The sequence below is a fragment of the Apteryx rowi genome, unplaced genomic scaffold, assembly GCF_003343035.1.
Source record: "Apteryx rowi isolate R43461 unplaced genomic scaffold, aptRow1 scaffold_40, whole genome shotgun sequence".
NCBI lineage: Eukaryota > Metazoa > Chordata > Aves > Apterygiformes > Apterygidae > Apteryx > Apteryx rowi.
In genome coordinates this window covers 1468130-1482871 of record NW_020450530.1, presented here as the reverse complement: position 1 = coordinate 1482871, position 14742 = coordinate 1468130, and the positions used below count along the sequence as shown (strand labels likewise).

Genomic DNA, 14742 nt, shown 5'->3' with positions numbered 1-14742 from the left:
CGGAGCGCTGCCGGGAAGCGCAGCGGCCGCCGCGGCCCGCGGAGGGGCCTGGAGCCGGGGCGGCCCCGCGGCCTGAGCCGCTGCCGCGCGTTGGTCCCTGCTCCGGGGAGCCGCCTCTGCTCGAACCGCATCCTAGCTTTGCTTTATTTTATATTTTATTTTACTTTATTTTATTTTATGTTTCGGTGCCAACCTGGTTAGCCCACTTTAAGGGCATTTAATTCTAACAAACGTTTTGCATAACAGCCCGAACCAGGAAAACGTTCAGGCGATATTACCCAACTGGTTATATCAGATTTCTCTTCTCCTTTGCATTTCATGAGGTGGGAGGATAACATGTCTCCTTTGAGTCGGTAATACAGGTTTGATGGAGCCGTTCAAAGAAAAAGAATGATTTTAATCCCCTGCTTTTCCGAGAGCTTGTAAGAGCGCCGCGCGTTCGCGGGGTGCGGCGAGTCCCCGAGCGGGCCCCGAGCAAACCTCGCGTCCTGAAGGCAGCGACCGTAGCTCGGACGCGTCGCAGAATCCGGGTCAACGAAATGGGGCCGAGAAAGGGCGCGTTGCCCCGCCAGCAGAAGGGATGCGTTTGCCAGGTGGAGCTGGCAGGCGGGCGCGTTGGCTGGGAGCGCTTTCCGTAATCCCGAAAAGCAGGTGCACGGTGCCACAGAGCGCCCAGGCAGTGCAAAGGTGTACTCCCAGGAAAGGGTTTGGAGGAGTTAAAATATAACGTGTTTGAGAGGCAGAATGGAATAAAAAGGTAGTGAGATAAATACACGTTTAATAATTAACAGTAGGACTTCAGTCACGTATTATGAATATCTATCTTAAAATTACTATCAAGAAATAAATGTACTTTCTTCTAGGCACTGTCAACGATTTTCTTACTTGAAGTCCAGACAGCTCTAATAGTTTAAGTGTCAGATTTTTCTTAGACTTATGATTAGGAACATTTATATAAAATCTTGGTGATATTCTTAGATTTGGATAGATTTTCTAATGCTAATACTCTTTTTTTTWAATTTGTCATATCCGCATCTGAAAATCACATTGTCACAGTAGTGATAAGAAAAGAAAAATAGCCTAACAAATCTTTCTTCACATTTCAACAGAAAGAAGTTCAGAAACTAAATCAGAACTTATATCAGAAACAAACTAGATCTAGATTGTTTCAAACTGAGTCATCTCAGATAACATACGTCCCATTGGCAAAAGAAATATTGAAGTCTGTCTTTCTAGTAGAATTTTTAATCCCCCAATGCTGTTCTTTTTATTTCATTGTTATATATTAGACATTGCGAAGAGAAATAAAATTTATGTTTTATGAATAAACTAGCCAGAGTCCTATATCCTTGCTGGGATTTTTTTTTTAATGCTCATGAAGGAACATTAAAAAGTAAATTTTTCAAACATTCTGATGTTTCAGTGCTATGAACGTATATTCTACAATTGTTTCTCACGTAGCAACATCAGCTTTTAATTTATATTCTCTCTCTGTCTCTCTCAGGTTGAATTACTGTTCACTTGCTGTGTTTCCAATGGATTTTTTTGCATGCTTTAACTTACGGTGGAAGCTGTTCCAGTCTGTCTTGAAAAGTTTCTCTTGTTTTTTAGAGCCAGGTCAGTGTACTTTGGCAAATGTAGCAATTTTTCATTTGCTGTGTTAAGAAATATGATCTTTTACAGTATCTATTTGGCTTGCATATTCCTGTTGTGCAGTTTCTCCTACTGGATCTATAGGTGTTTGGGTTTTTTTTAATTTTAAAATACTTACTCAAATTTCTTTCTCACTGTCTGTTAGTGAGACTTGTATTAATACACAGTCCTTACCAATTTCCCACACTTGCTTCTTTCATGCTCCACCTGTGCTCGCAGCTGTGATGCAGCTTTCAGGTCCCAGTGTGCTGTCTGCTTCTCAGAGGTCCAGGTGTGCCAGCTCTATCAGCCGTACTTTTTCTTTGGACAACCCAGTGGGATGCATGCTGGATCCCTAGGCATACGTATTCTCTGCCATGCCTTCTTCACCCTCCGTCCTTTCCAGCATGCTTTATTTAGGGAGACCGCTTCATCTGTTGCCGCTCTTGATTCTCTGGATGGTAATTGTCAGTGATCTAGCCATTTTTCAGAGCAGTCTGTTGGGATATCATAGGAGGTCATGATTTAAATGAAACAAACAGCAGATATAGATGGCTTTCAAGTGTGAAGATATTCTTTTCCTAGAAATGTCTAGAGAACAAAGAAGTGCAGGAAAGAAGGAAAATCTTTGCATGCTTGTCATTAGATCTCACCTGACTTTTATATCCTTTCACTTGTTTTGTTTGCTACTCATCACACTTGGATTTGAAGAGCTGATCTGAAGGACAGGGGTTTAGCAAACCTGGCCTGGCGTCTGTCCAGTCAGTCCTCTCTACGTTCTGTTTACTTAACCCCCAAAGTCACGGTGTGTCCCAGTGCACTCACAGTCTTCTGTTCTTCTGATCTTTAGATCAAACAGAAACTGGGCTCCGTTTGGCCTGGTTTGCTGCTCTTTCAAAAGTTTTGTCTCTGAGTTTAAAGTAGTTCAAGTGACATTTCTACAATTTTGAACTTGTTCTACACTCGGACAAATTGAATTTGTGGTTGAACCTTACCTACCTTACCTACCTTAGGATTCACAGGCTAAGCTCGTGAGTGATGCAATGTACAATTATCAAATGCACCTTTTAGTCATCGGATGCTGTTTCATGCTTGCTTCATCGTATGTGCACAGCGTGCTTTGCAGATGAACAGACCCCTACAGGGCCTGTTATAGACTTAGTTATATTAAACAATATTCCACAGGCAAAAGCAAAGGATTGAGAAGGTTTTTCAGAGTAAGATTGCTGCTTGGTTATTTTTATTGTTGTGCTTTGATCCATTTTTGATATTTTAAGTTGGTTAAATCTGATTGGTGCATCAGGGTCAAACAGTATATGGAGAAAGAACTAGAAGAGGATCCTGGTACTGAGTAAGGAGTGACCCTCTAGGAGGGTATTTCCAGTGCCTGTCATGTTATATTATTTTGATCTTTCTTCTGTCTCAGCCATCTTTATTCCATTGCATTAATGATTTTCCTATGGATTTTTGTGTCATCCCTCTTCATACACTTGATGATTTATTTATTTTTCACATTTACTGTAAGCTGAGGCTTTTAAAGCAGGTGTTTATGAAGATACAAATTTTAGCTTTTTGATGAACTTAGCTCTCTAAGTTTTGAGTATTAAATATATGGAATTTAATTTGGAGAAAAGGAGATCCTGTTTTCCTCATTGGTTTTAGGGACAGAAGAGCTCATTTATTTGCTTCCTCTACATGTTTTTGCATATGTTTTATGGCAAGATATAATAGCCAGACCTCTTATATGTCCATTCCAGAAAATGATGCTAGTGTTTTTTTGAGAATGTATTGATTTCCTTAGTTTAAGGGAGGCTTTCTTGATGTTGATTTTCATTCTCAGTAAATGTATATAGGTCTGAAGTTGGTAGGTTTTGAAGCATTAAAATACTGAGCAAGATAGGCTGCTGATACTACAGATTCTGGTAGTAAGGATGTGTGAAAACTCCAAGTGTCTTTAGTGTGTAGTTTGTGGGCTGGCAGCACTTCCATCTGCCTGGAACTAACATGAATTTTAATTTTAAATGTACAGTGAACTGTTTTGCTGATGAGTGTAAATGAAGTCATAGTGTGAAATGCTAAGAGTCAGCAGTGCTGAAAGCAACGTGTGTTAAAGCACAGTATCTGTGACTACCAAGCTGCCCTTCTGGGACACTGTGCAAAATGATGTAACTCAGTGAAAAAACTCTGCAAAAATAAATTTCCTCTTCTCGCTAGCTGTAATTTAGTGTCATTGATGCAATACCTTCTTGAGGYTTGACTGCGATGCTTTCTTGACACTGCAGCAGTGGCATTGAATTGTATGAAAAGAGCTGTTGACAGTAACAGCTAGAGATACAGAGATTTTGTTTTGCTGCTCTGCACCTGTGCTTCAGCACTGCTGCAAAGAGGGGACACTAAGGAAGCCTGTGCTAGCGCTTGTGGGGTAAGTTCACAAAGAAACTAGCTTCTGAAAGGTTCAGATGGCCTTTTTCAAATGCTTAACTGTTTGTGCACTTGCAAAAGGTTGAGATAGTCACCTGTTCCTCTCTCACAGCCTTATCTAGGTATTCATACCCCTGCAGCAGCAGCAGGACGTCAGAGTTTCGTGAAAAGCACAGTGGAAGTTTTCAAATGTTTTTGTTTTGGTTATTTTCTGTCATTGCTGAAATTCTCTTAGTTCTTGGATTAAAAATCTTTTACTGGTAAAAATGTGTGTTTCTGGAAATACAGGTGTCCTGTGATGTGTCTCAGACCTTTAGGTGCTCTGGAATTTGCATCTAGAAAATAGACTGGAGAGGTTGTTTTTACTGAAATAAAATAAATGGTGTTCTTTGATAGATATGATGATGTTAATGAGAGCTGAAAGCATGTCAGCAGCATATTAAAGTGAGATTCTTAGGACTTCTGCATCACTACTAGAATTATTTAAAATATTTGATAGTTTGAAAGTGTTAGAAATGTTTGATAATCCTGTCAACCCACGGCTGTGATAGGAGCAAGATGTGGCTGATGAGACAAATCAAGTACAAAGCCACTTTTGCTTTCCATGATTATCATTCATGATAATCCAAACTAATGATCATTGAACTTAAATATATGCCTTGAGTCAGTCTACCCAATTTGAATCTGAAAATAAGCTTCTTTCCATGAATCGCTTTATGATTAAATCCTATTTCAGACTGCACTTAGAGAGTTATGGTTTGCACTGAATTTTTGGAAGAGCACAYAGGATTAGGTGAGCTGATTTTTTTTTCTCACAGAAAATTGCATTTATGAGAAAATAGGATGGCTTTGTTTTGGCTGTGGGTGTAGACTGCTGACCAGTAACTTTGAAATACAGGTCACATGGTCAGCCAGGTCATACTACAGGACGCCAAAGTAGCTTAGTTTCTAAAAAAAGATCCCTCTTGGCTGTGTTAAACAGAAGCCATCATTAATAGGATTCAAATGCTTCTTTTATTTATGTGGACATTATAATACTAATAAAGTGTTTTTCCTTTTGTTGCTGCTAGGATTCCAATAGGAGAATTTTTTTGACCTTGTGTCTGGGCAGCTCCTGAGGATGGCAAGCAAAGGGCCCACGACTTCTACATCAACGGAGAACTCCAGCACTGGAGGGACCAGTGGCAGCAGTAGCAGCAACGGTGCTGGGGACAGTACTAATCAGGACAGCACTTTCGAGTGTAACATCTGTTTAGACACTGCCAAGGATGCAGTTATCAGCCTGTGTGGACATCTCTTCTGGTAAGTACTCAAGTCCCCACAGATAAACCAGAACATCTGCTACAGCTCGTGTGTCTCTGATCACCCAAAAGCCTATGATTTTTACAATGTTAAATATCAAATAGAAGTCTGTTTTATTGTTAAAACTGAAGAAGGCCCTTGGCTTTGGTTTGGGTGCAGCTTATTTTTTTGTTCCTAAACTGTTTTTCTCTGTTAAATATGTACACGGTCCAGGGAACATTTTTCTTGCATCTTAATTTTTTTATACTTTCTAATTTTGTAAGAACAGACAAACAAGCAAGAACCCCTGGAAAGTTCAGTGTTCATTGATAATGCTTGGCTAAGTGTGTTATCTTATTTGTGCTTTCTGGTCTAGCATAGATATCTTGTTCAGACCTAAATTCCCTTCTAGCCTGTGCATATCTAAAACTAAATCTGAAATTAGGTTCTGGAGGCCAAACTGCATTTCTCATACTTACTATAAGCTTGCTCTTTTTTTCTTTTGAAACCATAAAAAAAATTTTAGAGAACATGCTTTTTCTTGTGGGCTATTTCTCTTTTCCCATGGTATTGCGGTTGTAATACTAGCCGTTCAGTTCTTTGATCTGACTTGGGAATGTTGCACAAATACAGTAAGCATGTAGCATTTCTTATTTGGGCAGATTGGTCTAGAATATACCTTTTCGATGCTCAAAAAGCTAATGAGGATTGACATTGTTTTGTTTTACATAGTAGGCTAATCTATGCTTATTAATAAAAGGAAGAGTTCTCTTTTATGATAATGTATATAACACCTGAAGGTCCAGGTTTTTATTTTAGAAGATGGGGAATCACTTGTTGATGATACCTGAAGATAAAATTATTGCAATGGCTAATGTCACAAAAGGATTTTGAAGAATGGACCTTTAAGCCTGTATCTTGTTTGAATAGTGTTGTAAAGACCACTCTGAAAGCAGATGGCTGCTTAGCAGTTTTACTTTGTAGCTTGCTTGTTTGTCTTTGACCATTTTTAAGTTGCCATATGAATTTAATATTAAGAGTAGCATTGTAAAATGGGGATTTCTGTGCCCTGGGCAACCTGGTTTGATCATATACCTGACCCTGCTTTGAGCAGGGAGGGGGCTTGACTAGAGACCTCCGTAGGTCCCTTCCAACCTGAATTAATCCATGATTKTATGAATGTGGCCAATGTTTTTGCTATACATCTCTCACATGACTTCTGTTAAGATTCTGAAGTCTCATTGCTGTCATTTTTCTAATTTGCATCTTAGCTCAGGGATATCTTTTCATGGAATCGGAAGAGAAAATCTGTGCAGTAAACACAGTAAGATGAATTAAGCCTCTATTTGGGCCTTTGGTAGGGATGAGGACACAGCAGTCAAAGGTGATATGGAGAGAATCCCATTAGCAACTTACTTAGATTGCATAACCTGAAAAGACCAGCGGAGATCAGGCTTGGGCTGTGCTTTCAAAAATTGTTTTAATGGGAGGTTACGGAACTGGCCTGACGGGATTCCAGGATTTTGGTGTCCCTAAGCTGTGCTATCCTTGGTACACTTTATACATTTGTCAGATCAAATTCTCAGTAACTAATTTTATTTTCCCCTCTTTTTCTGCTTTGTGAACAAATTGTCCTGGGAATGCTCACAGTTGGCCTTGTTTACACCAGGTAAGACAGGTTACCTTTTACTTTGTCTTTCATCAGCTTCTGTTACACGATAAAGCCGTTGGTTCTCTAGAGTATTCTGTCAAAAGCTGGAACATTCCCCTTTTTTCAAATGTGCGTCTTTCTCTCCAGGGCAACCACAATGTGCAAATGCAACTTCACGTGCAACAACTTGCAATTTATTCTTTCAGTGAAACTTAGATACTGTTCCACCTCCCTCTCACTTTTCAGTGTCTTAACCACTGACTATTCCCCGTTTTGATAGGAGAGTTTATATAGACAATTGACAGGGCTTTAGTTTGTAGGCTAAAGGTTGAATGTACTTCTTTTTGCATGTGTAGGGTTGTACATTGTAGTAGCATCATAGAAAAGAAAGATGAAAGGAGGCTACTCTAGCCTTTGGCCTGTGTCGGGCTGTTGCTGCTGTGTATTTTCTCATATATTTTCAGCGCGGTTCTGAATGTGTACACATCAGCAGATGGATCATAGCAGAACAGTAGCCAAAATGCCAACATTTTGGAGAGTACTTGGCATTTAGTAAGATGTTTTGCTCTGTGGCTTTCTGAGAAATTGGCAAAGTCTCTCTACTTGGCTGCAAGAAGAGGTTTGCAAGGTATTGTTCTCGTGGTCCTTTATTTGTTTTGTTTTCATTTCCTTTCTTTCAGTGGCTAGAGACCAGGCCAAACAGGCAAGTGTGTCCTGTATGCAAAGCAGGAATCAGTCGAGATAAAGTTATTCCTCTGTATGGAAGAGGCAGCACTGGGCAACAGGACCCCAGGTAAGGAACCCAAATACAACCACCAAGTTTGTGTGAAAACTACCAACTCTCAAGATGAAACTTCTAGATTGTTATATTCACAGTGTGAAATATCATGTTGTCAGAAGTTGGATAGAACTGACATTTCTGCCAAATATTTCTGGCTTTTGCAGGGCCTGGGTTTGTACATCTTATTTCTTGTCCATCTGGCAATTTATTTGAATTTGAATTGGGTGTTAATTATCAGCTACAAGTGGTAGGTTGCAATTAATGTTATCTGATTGGAGCAGCTGTATAAAGAGTTCAGACTTCATTATTGGTCCTCAGTTTCTGGCATTTGCCRTGAGACTTTGTTATGCAAAAGTGCAAAATCTTAATTCAGGGATGCGATCCTGAGGGTTCACGTAGCTGGTGGGTGCACCTTCTCACACTACCTGCAGCTCTGCTGCAGCATGGCCCTGCGAGAGATTGCTCCATGTTTGTTCTGCCTTATTAGCCAAGCTATGACAGATACTATTATCATGTGATTATCCTTGCACTTGAGCTAACTCCAGAATTTCCTGCAGAGAGAAAACTCCACCACGACCCCAAGGTCAGAGACCTGAACCAGAGAACAGAGGGGTAAGTGAAAAAACAAACTGGAGCAGATAAGTTGCTTTTATCGATGGTGGTATTTATTTGTCTTGGAGGGCATAATGCGTGTGATGATCCTGTACTTACTGTTTCTTGCTCATCACCAGTAAGTTGTTCATGAATAACTGATAGCTGCTGTGTGGCAGGAAAACTCCCTTCCTATAGTACTGCTTAGCATCCCAAAGAATGAGTCAACTTCAATCATGCTTCACAAAACAACCCTGTGTGGCATCACTGGAAATGCCGTTCTTCATACTTGATTATTCTCCGTAGATAAATATAAGAAACACTTTGCTTTGCAAATTCTCTGTGGAAATATACTTTTGTCAAATGGTGATGGCTTGGAAATGTGTAATCCTTGTGTGAATATACCTATTTTGGTGCTGACAACCACTTCTAGCATCTCTCTATGGGATATTACTGTACCATGGCATTGCTTGAAAGGAATGTAGATTTATCTGTTGGATCCATCCATTGAAGCGGGATCTGTGTTTTTGTTGAGATTATACACAGTGAATATAAACAACAGCTCACGCATGATAAACAGACATGTGGGAGAGCCACTAGGTGAGACCCCATGGTGTTTTCTAGCACAGTGACAGTGAGCATGACCTGATGAAACAATTGCGTATTTCCGTGTAATTCAGGCCAGGGTCCTCAGAGAGCATTCGTGTGCCTCACGCTTCATGCAAACAACCCTGCTGGGTGTGATTAAGGAACATTTTTGCATTGAATAGATTGGGAGCTTACTCCTTCTCTCTCTCCAGGGAGTTGCCTTCTTATTAAATCAGCTACTGCACCTTGGTTGAACCTTTTAGCAGGTGCTGCGATAAGTCAGAGGAATCTGGTATGAAGACATAGCAGTAGTGATGCTGTCCTTCCTGTTTCCAACAAACGCAGGACCTGCTATGCCAAGTGCTTTGCTGTCCCTGATAGAGAGTTAATGTCAGAGCAGTTGAGAAGAGTCATAGTCAAGACTAACTCCTCAAATCAAGGATCAACACAGAAATATCTGGCTTGAATTRTATCAGTGAAATTCATCTTTGTCCCTCCCATTATTGAGAGGTGACAGACCAGAGTGTTTTTGATAATTGATATCACTGGTATAATTCTGAAACAAGAGGGCAGTTTGCTGTATTAGAGGACACAGACACTGAGCTCTCCAAAGTAAAAGATGAGTTAAAGATGACACCACTGCTTAAGATTTATATACAGCTGGTTCTTCAACAGTCCACTGCTTTTATATGTTGCAATTCATCTTAATGCAGATGACTTATCTTTTGACTTGACAAGGAATTTTGCTCTGGACCCCCCCGGGTCAGTGTTGTTGCATTGTAACCCTTCCTTTCTTTGGTCCTGTCTTGCATTCCTGCCCCAGATGACTTTATATGCCAACTCAATTACAGGTTCCCGGACTTTTTTTTTTTTTTTTTTTTTATTGTTCTTCCCTATAATGCTCCATGCATCCCTTGGCAATTTATCCCTTTACTGAATGTTTAAGTGATGCATGTATATCAGAAAAATGAATATAGGTTATTTTTTCACAATACCTTTGTTTTAGATATATATGGCTAATAGCTATTAATACAGAATTGCAGTATTTAAATGTTCTAAATAGTATTGGTAATGTTGATTTTGATATGTTGTCAGATATATGCTGTTTTTAGGTTGAGAAATTAGAAAATGTTTTTGCTAATTTGTGGCCTTCAAGCAAGAACTGCAGTTCCTGGTTTTCTTTTTTTCAAATTTTTGGGTTGCTCTGGGAAAGTTGCTACTGTGTGAAACATTTCATAACCAGGAGAAGTAGGGAGGTAGGTAACAATAGCGTGGCAAACTGGAAGCTGTCAGACAGCATGCCACTCCTTCAGTCTTAGGAAAGCCATCAAGAGGGAATGTTTGTTTGCAGTTTTGCAAAATATTTTGAAGCATGTTTTAAATGATTTGTAACCTTTTTTATCTTCTGTTGCTTTGTTCTCTRCAGGGATTCCAGGGCTTTGGGTTTGGCGATGGTGGCTTCCAAATGTCATTCGGAATTGGGGCGTTTCCCTTTGGTATATTCGCCACAGCGTTCAACATAAATGATGGGCGACCTCCTCCAGGTACTGTGCATCCTACCTTCTAGGAGAGTCCTATCATAAACAAATGTTTTACAAACTTATTTGTAATTTTTAAACAAACAGTCTGCTAAATGACAAAATTTTCTGAATGGTGAAGTAACTCAGTGTTGTATATAGAGACATGGGATTAGGGAAAACACCCAGTAGAGAACACAGTCTGTGTGTTACAGCTTTTGTAAGAGAATACATAAGAAGAAAGTTTGTCACTTCCCTGTATTTTGCTGAAGGCCCTGTTAARAGGACAGCAGAACTGGAGCGGGATAGTGACATTCACTTCTCCTCTTCAGTTTACATTTCTCCTCTGGTAATCCAGCAAACTCCCCTCAGAGGAGAAAAACAAACAAACAGCCAAGTTGAATTTTAGTTTCTAAAATTAGAAAGGAGTTGGTAAAGGTGTGTGGAGGTATTTTTGAAATTTCCGTATTTTGAAAACAGCAGGAAAGGACTATTTTCTAAAACATTAGAAGGAAAAAATTAAACTGGTGCTCTGTCTCATAAAAATAATGAAAGCAAAGACTGCTCCTTTTCTTTCTCAGAAATTTATCTCCTACACAATCATCTGTATTCCACAAGAAGTAACTTTCTGGTGAAATAATTTAACTTTTTTTTTTTTAATTAAGAAAAACCAGTTCAGTTACTTCAAATAGTGGCCTCAACCTCTAAAAATTGTTTGGTAATCCCCAGAAACACTCCTCCCCATCAGCACTGTAGAAAAACTGAATCTGCCTGTTTTGAACAAGAAAACCTACTGCCCAACCTTTTCTGGACTTCCTGTGTGAAAGATTCCACCTGGTAAATCTACTTCACTGTGTAATATAGGCTGAGGATACGTTGCGTTTTGGCCTAGGAATTATGAGGAAAAAAACAGAAGCTCATTCACATGTGTGTTGAAAAGGACCTGTGTTGTCCTTGGGCCAAATGAACTTGCCTATTAGCTATATTTTGCTTTGCACTGAAAAATTGTGTGGGGTGTGCCTGAACTGAGGAGTATGTAAATGTAGGCTGATGTAACAGCCATCGTTTAACCAGCGCTTTTATCTGCTCTTCATCTGTGGACTCAATACAGCAGTTCCAGAAAGGCCCGTCCAGAGCTTGTGTGCTTTCCATTAGTTCTCTCGGACAAGGCTAGACGCACAGCTTTGACTCTATTACCATTTGCGTATGCAGAGAAGTGTTTCACCTTGAGAGGGAAGGAAGGCTGAGGTAGAGGCTGTAAAGTTCCTCAGGATGGAAACACCTGGCAACAATGAACTTAGCTCAGCTTTGTCCCCAGGAGTACTCTGAACAGATTTGTCCGGACTTTAGCACTTGGAGCTGCCTGCTCCTGTTAGTCACGAGCAGGCCTACTGCCAGTTTTGCTTTGAGGAGCTGATGCTGCTCCTCCTTCTGACCTTCTGGCACGGCTAGGCAACCCAAGGGTAGGAAACCTTGACAGCAACAGTTTTTCCGCACGTGGATTTCTTGCATATTTTTCAACTTATGAATGTGCTATATGCTGAATATACAATATTCTGGAGAAGTGGAAAGAGCTGAACTGTTTTTTTTACTTCCTGTTTTCCAGCTGTTCCAGGGACTCCTCAATATGTGGATGAACAGTTCCTATCCCGCCTCTTCCTGTTTGTGGCTCTGGTGATAATGTTCTGGCTGTTGATTGCATAAATCTTTTCCATTATCCTGTATATTCATGGCCAGCAAGGCCTGTGAAACAGTTACAAACTGCATCCCCTTCCCATTTTAAACCTCTTGGTGTCTGGTTCCATAGCTAATCACAGGTTCCAGAAATTGGTGGTACCACAGCACAATGAGGAATCTTGCATTTTGCACCAGAGTTGGAAATTAAACATTGGTTTAAAAGCGTATTTCAGCTCAGCTATCTTGTACAACAGGTTCCTGCCACAAACCATGGGCCTAGCTTTGAGCTCCACTTCTAAAAGGAGTGCTGCTTTGAAATCCTGTGCCAATCAGTTACAACAGGTTTACRTGAAAGACAGTTGCCCCAAGGTAGGCTGGGCAGGTAAGCAAAGTTCTGCAGTGTGATCAGTATCTCATGTTTGGCAACCACGATGGATCAGCTGGAGCTGCAGATGTTGTTTAATGTCTTCACATCAACATCCAGCCTTCTTCAGGAAGTCATCTGCAGCACTGCTGAGACTCCTTGGGCGTGACTTTTGATGCAAATGGAACCAGCTTTGGAGACTGGTTTCTTTTCTTGCTGTTATTTGATGGAGTGATGGAAAACTCTCTGCTGAAGCAGTTCCAGTGGCTGTTATAAGAAAGGATACAAATTTATGCTGCATTTTCTTAAAGCCTGCATTTGTTGGAGCCAGACACTGGAAGATGCTCTCGTCGTGGAGCTGGGTGGGGTTGCCGAACAGTACGACACACCTGTCTGCCTCACCCAGCTCAGTTCCCCACTGACAAAACAGTGTTGTCTTCCTTGGTTCTACATGGCAGTCTGTGGCTGCACTCATGGATAATCCCCTCACAACCTTGTCACTGTAGCTACGTTTCTTTTTCCCAAGGCTGTGAGACATTAAGCAAGATCATGTACTCCAAATAAAATCCTATTAACAGATCTGAGATCAACTTTTTGGGGGAGAGGAATGAGGGACATTTTAAAGTGAATTTTGAAGTTAAACTTGTCATACTGTAAAATCATACAGGAGGGGAAATGAAATCCTACCTTTGCTAGCCACAGTAGGGAGCATTTGGAAGAGTTTCTCTCTACAGGTGCGTACAGCTGCGCTATGCCACAACAGAATGGCTATAGTGCAAGAGTCATTGCAATATCTACCAAAGATATTCATTGGAAATACTGGAGGAAACTACAACCATTTCTGTGCTGAGGGAAAAATGTTTCAGAAGGTGAGCACACAAGACTGTAGCCTTTTTGGAATCCTGTTGGGTATACAGCTTTAAAATGTACTCCTGATGTATTTGAGTAGATTCCTTCAGAACAGCAGATAAGAGGGATTCCCTAGCAAGACGAACAGTTTTGATTTTTCTTCTGACTAGGCAATTCCAAAAGGGTTTTTTTTTTTCTTTTATTGTTTTTAGATCATTTTGATTCAGATCACTGATAGTCATAATGATTTCCTACAAAATGAATATTGTGACTTCCTTGGCAGTAGATGAACAGTTGACAAAACAAATCAACTCATAGAAGCTTTCTTTCAATAGTTAGGCTTTTTCTCATGTATATGGATGAGGTTCCTGGGCAGGGCACCTTGATTAATTATTGTAGAAGCTACTTCTGTAATTATAAACTGTTCACTTCTAGTATCAGCCTGTCAGAGGATGACTGAGTTTTAACTTCCCGCCTCCAAAATTCCATCCGGCAAGAATAATTTTGCAAACCTTCTGCAGTGTTTTGTCACATCCAGTCAAATTTATACCTGACTTGATGATGATAATCTGGCAGAATATATCACTCAACTATAAATAGCTGAAGCGATGCTTCAACTTTTGTCGTGTGGCACTTTTGAGAAGCTTAACTTCTTCTACACCTGCTTCTTCTCAAGTGCGTAACTCGGTAAGTAGGGCCCTTTCTAGGAGAAAGGCAATTTACTGCATTCTTACAGGCAACCGGCCGTCGTTTGCAAAAACCGTCGCAGCTTTGACTTGCCTTCGTGAGCAGGCAGCACCACCTGCCGCCGGCGAGGGAAAGCTCAGGCGGTCGTACAGGGCACGGTTCTCCCCTCCCTTGGTGCCGAGGGGCTGCTGCCGGAGGGAGCAGGGTATCCCTTTAAAGCCTTTTCCTCCAAAGAGGACGGAAAAGCAACTGTCGTAGGCTCAGAAGAGGTATTAAACGAGATCTAACTAACACTTATGTTTTAAAATACAGAATTGTAATGGTTTGGGGGGTTTTGCCATCTGTTGACGCAAGGGCTTTAGACTGAGGTGGCTGCAGAAACATGACCGAGAGTCCTTCTCTCCCAGGCAATGCAAGAATGAAATAGTCTGAAAGTGTTAATGCTTTTGTTCTTACCTTTTCCTCGGTGTGCTTTTGTATTATACCACTTCCCCCCTTGTATTCAGGCCGCACACAGCCCCTAACGGCTCGGTTAGTGCGTCACCATTCCTGTTCACTAATTTTCACTGTTGTGAAAGTGATTTAGAATAAAAAAAATGGTTTTACATTGACCTGAGCGCCTCGGGCCTTTCTCCGTGCTCCGCCGCGCCGCCCTGCTCCGGCGGGGCCCCGTCGCGGCGCCTCCGCGGGGCGGGCGCGCGCC

General features: G+C 40.9%; 1 protein-coding gene across 2 annotated transcripts; it reads left to right on the top strand.

The window, feature by feature from the left end:
* The first annotated feature begins 76 nt into the window (after nt 1-76).
* On the top strand, nt 77-13082 carry RNF185 (ring finger protein 185). Of its 2 annotated transcripts, none has more exons than XM_026075077.1 (7): nt 77-1617; nt 5124-5355; nt 6967-7003; nt 7666-7778; nt 8324-8378; nt 10372-10489; nt 12069-13082. In XM_026075077.1, exons 2-7 carry the CDS (start codon nt 5174-5176, stop codon nt 12164-12166), a joined length of 603 nt encoding a protein of 200 aa, XP_025930862.1. In that variant the 5' UTR covers nt 77-1617; nt 5124-5173; the 3' UTR covers nt 12167-13082. The 2 variants fall into 2 exon arrangements, with proteins under 2 accessions (XP_025930862.1, XP_025930863.1); XM_026075078.1 differs by having other exon boundaries at nt 83-1617; nt 6985-7003.
* The last annotated feature ends 1660 nt before the right edge of the window (nt 13083-14742 follow it).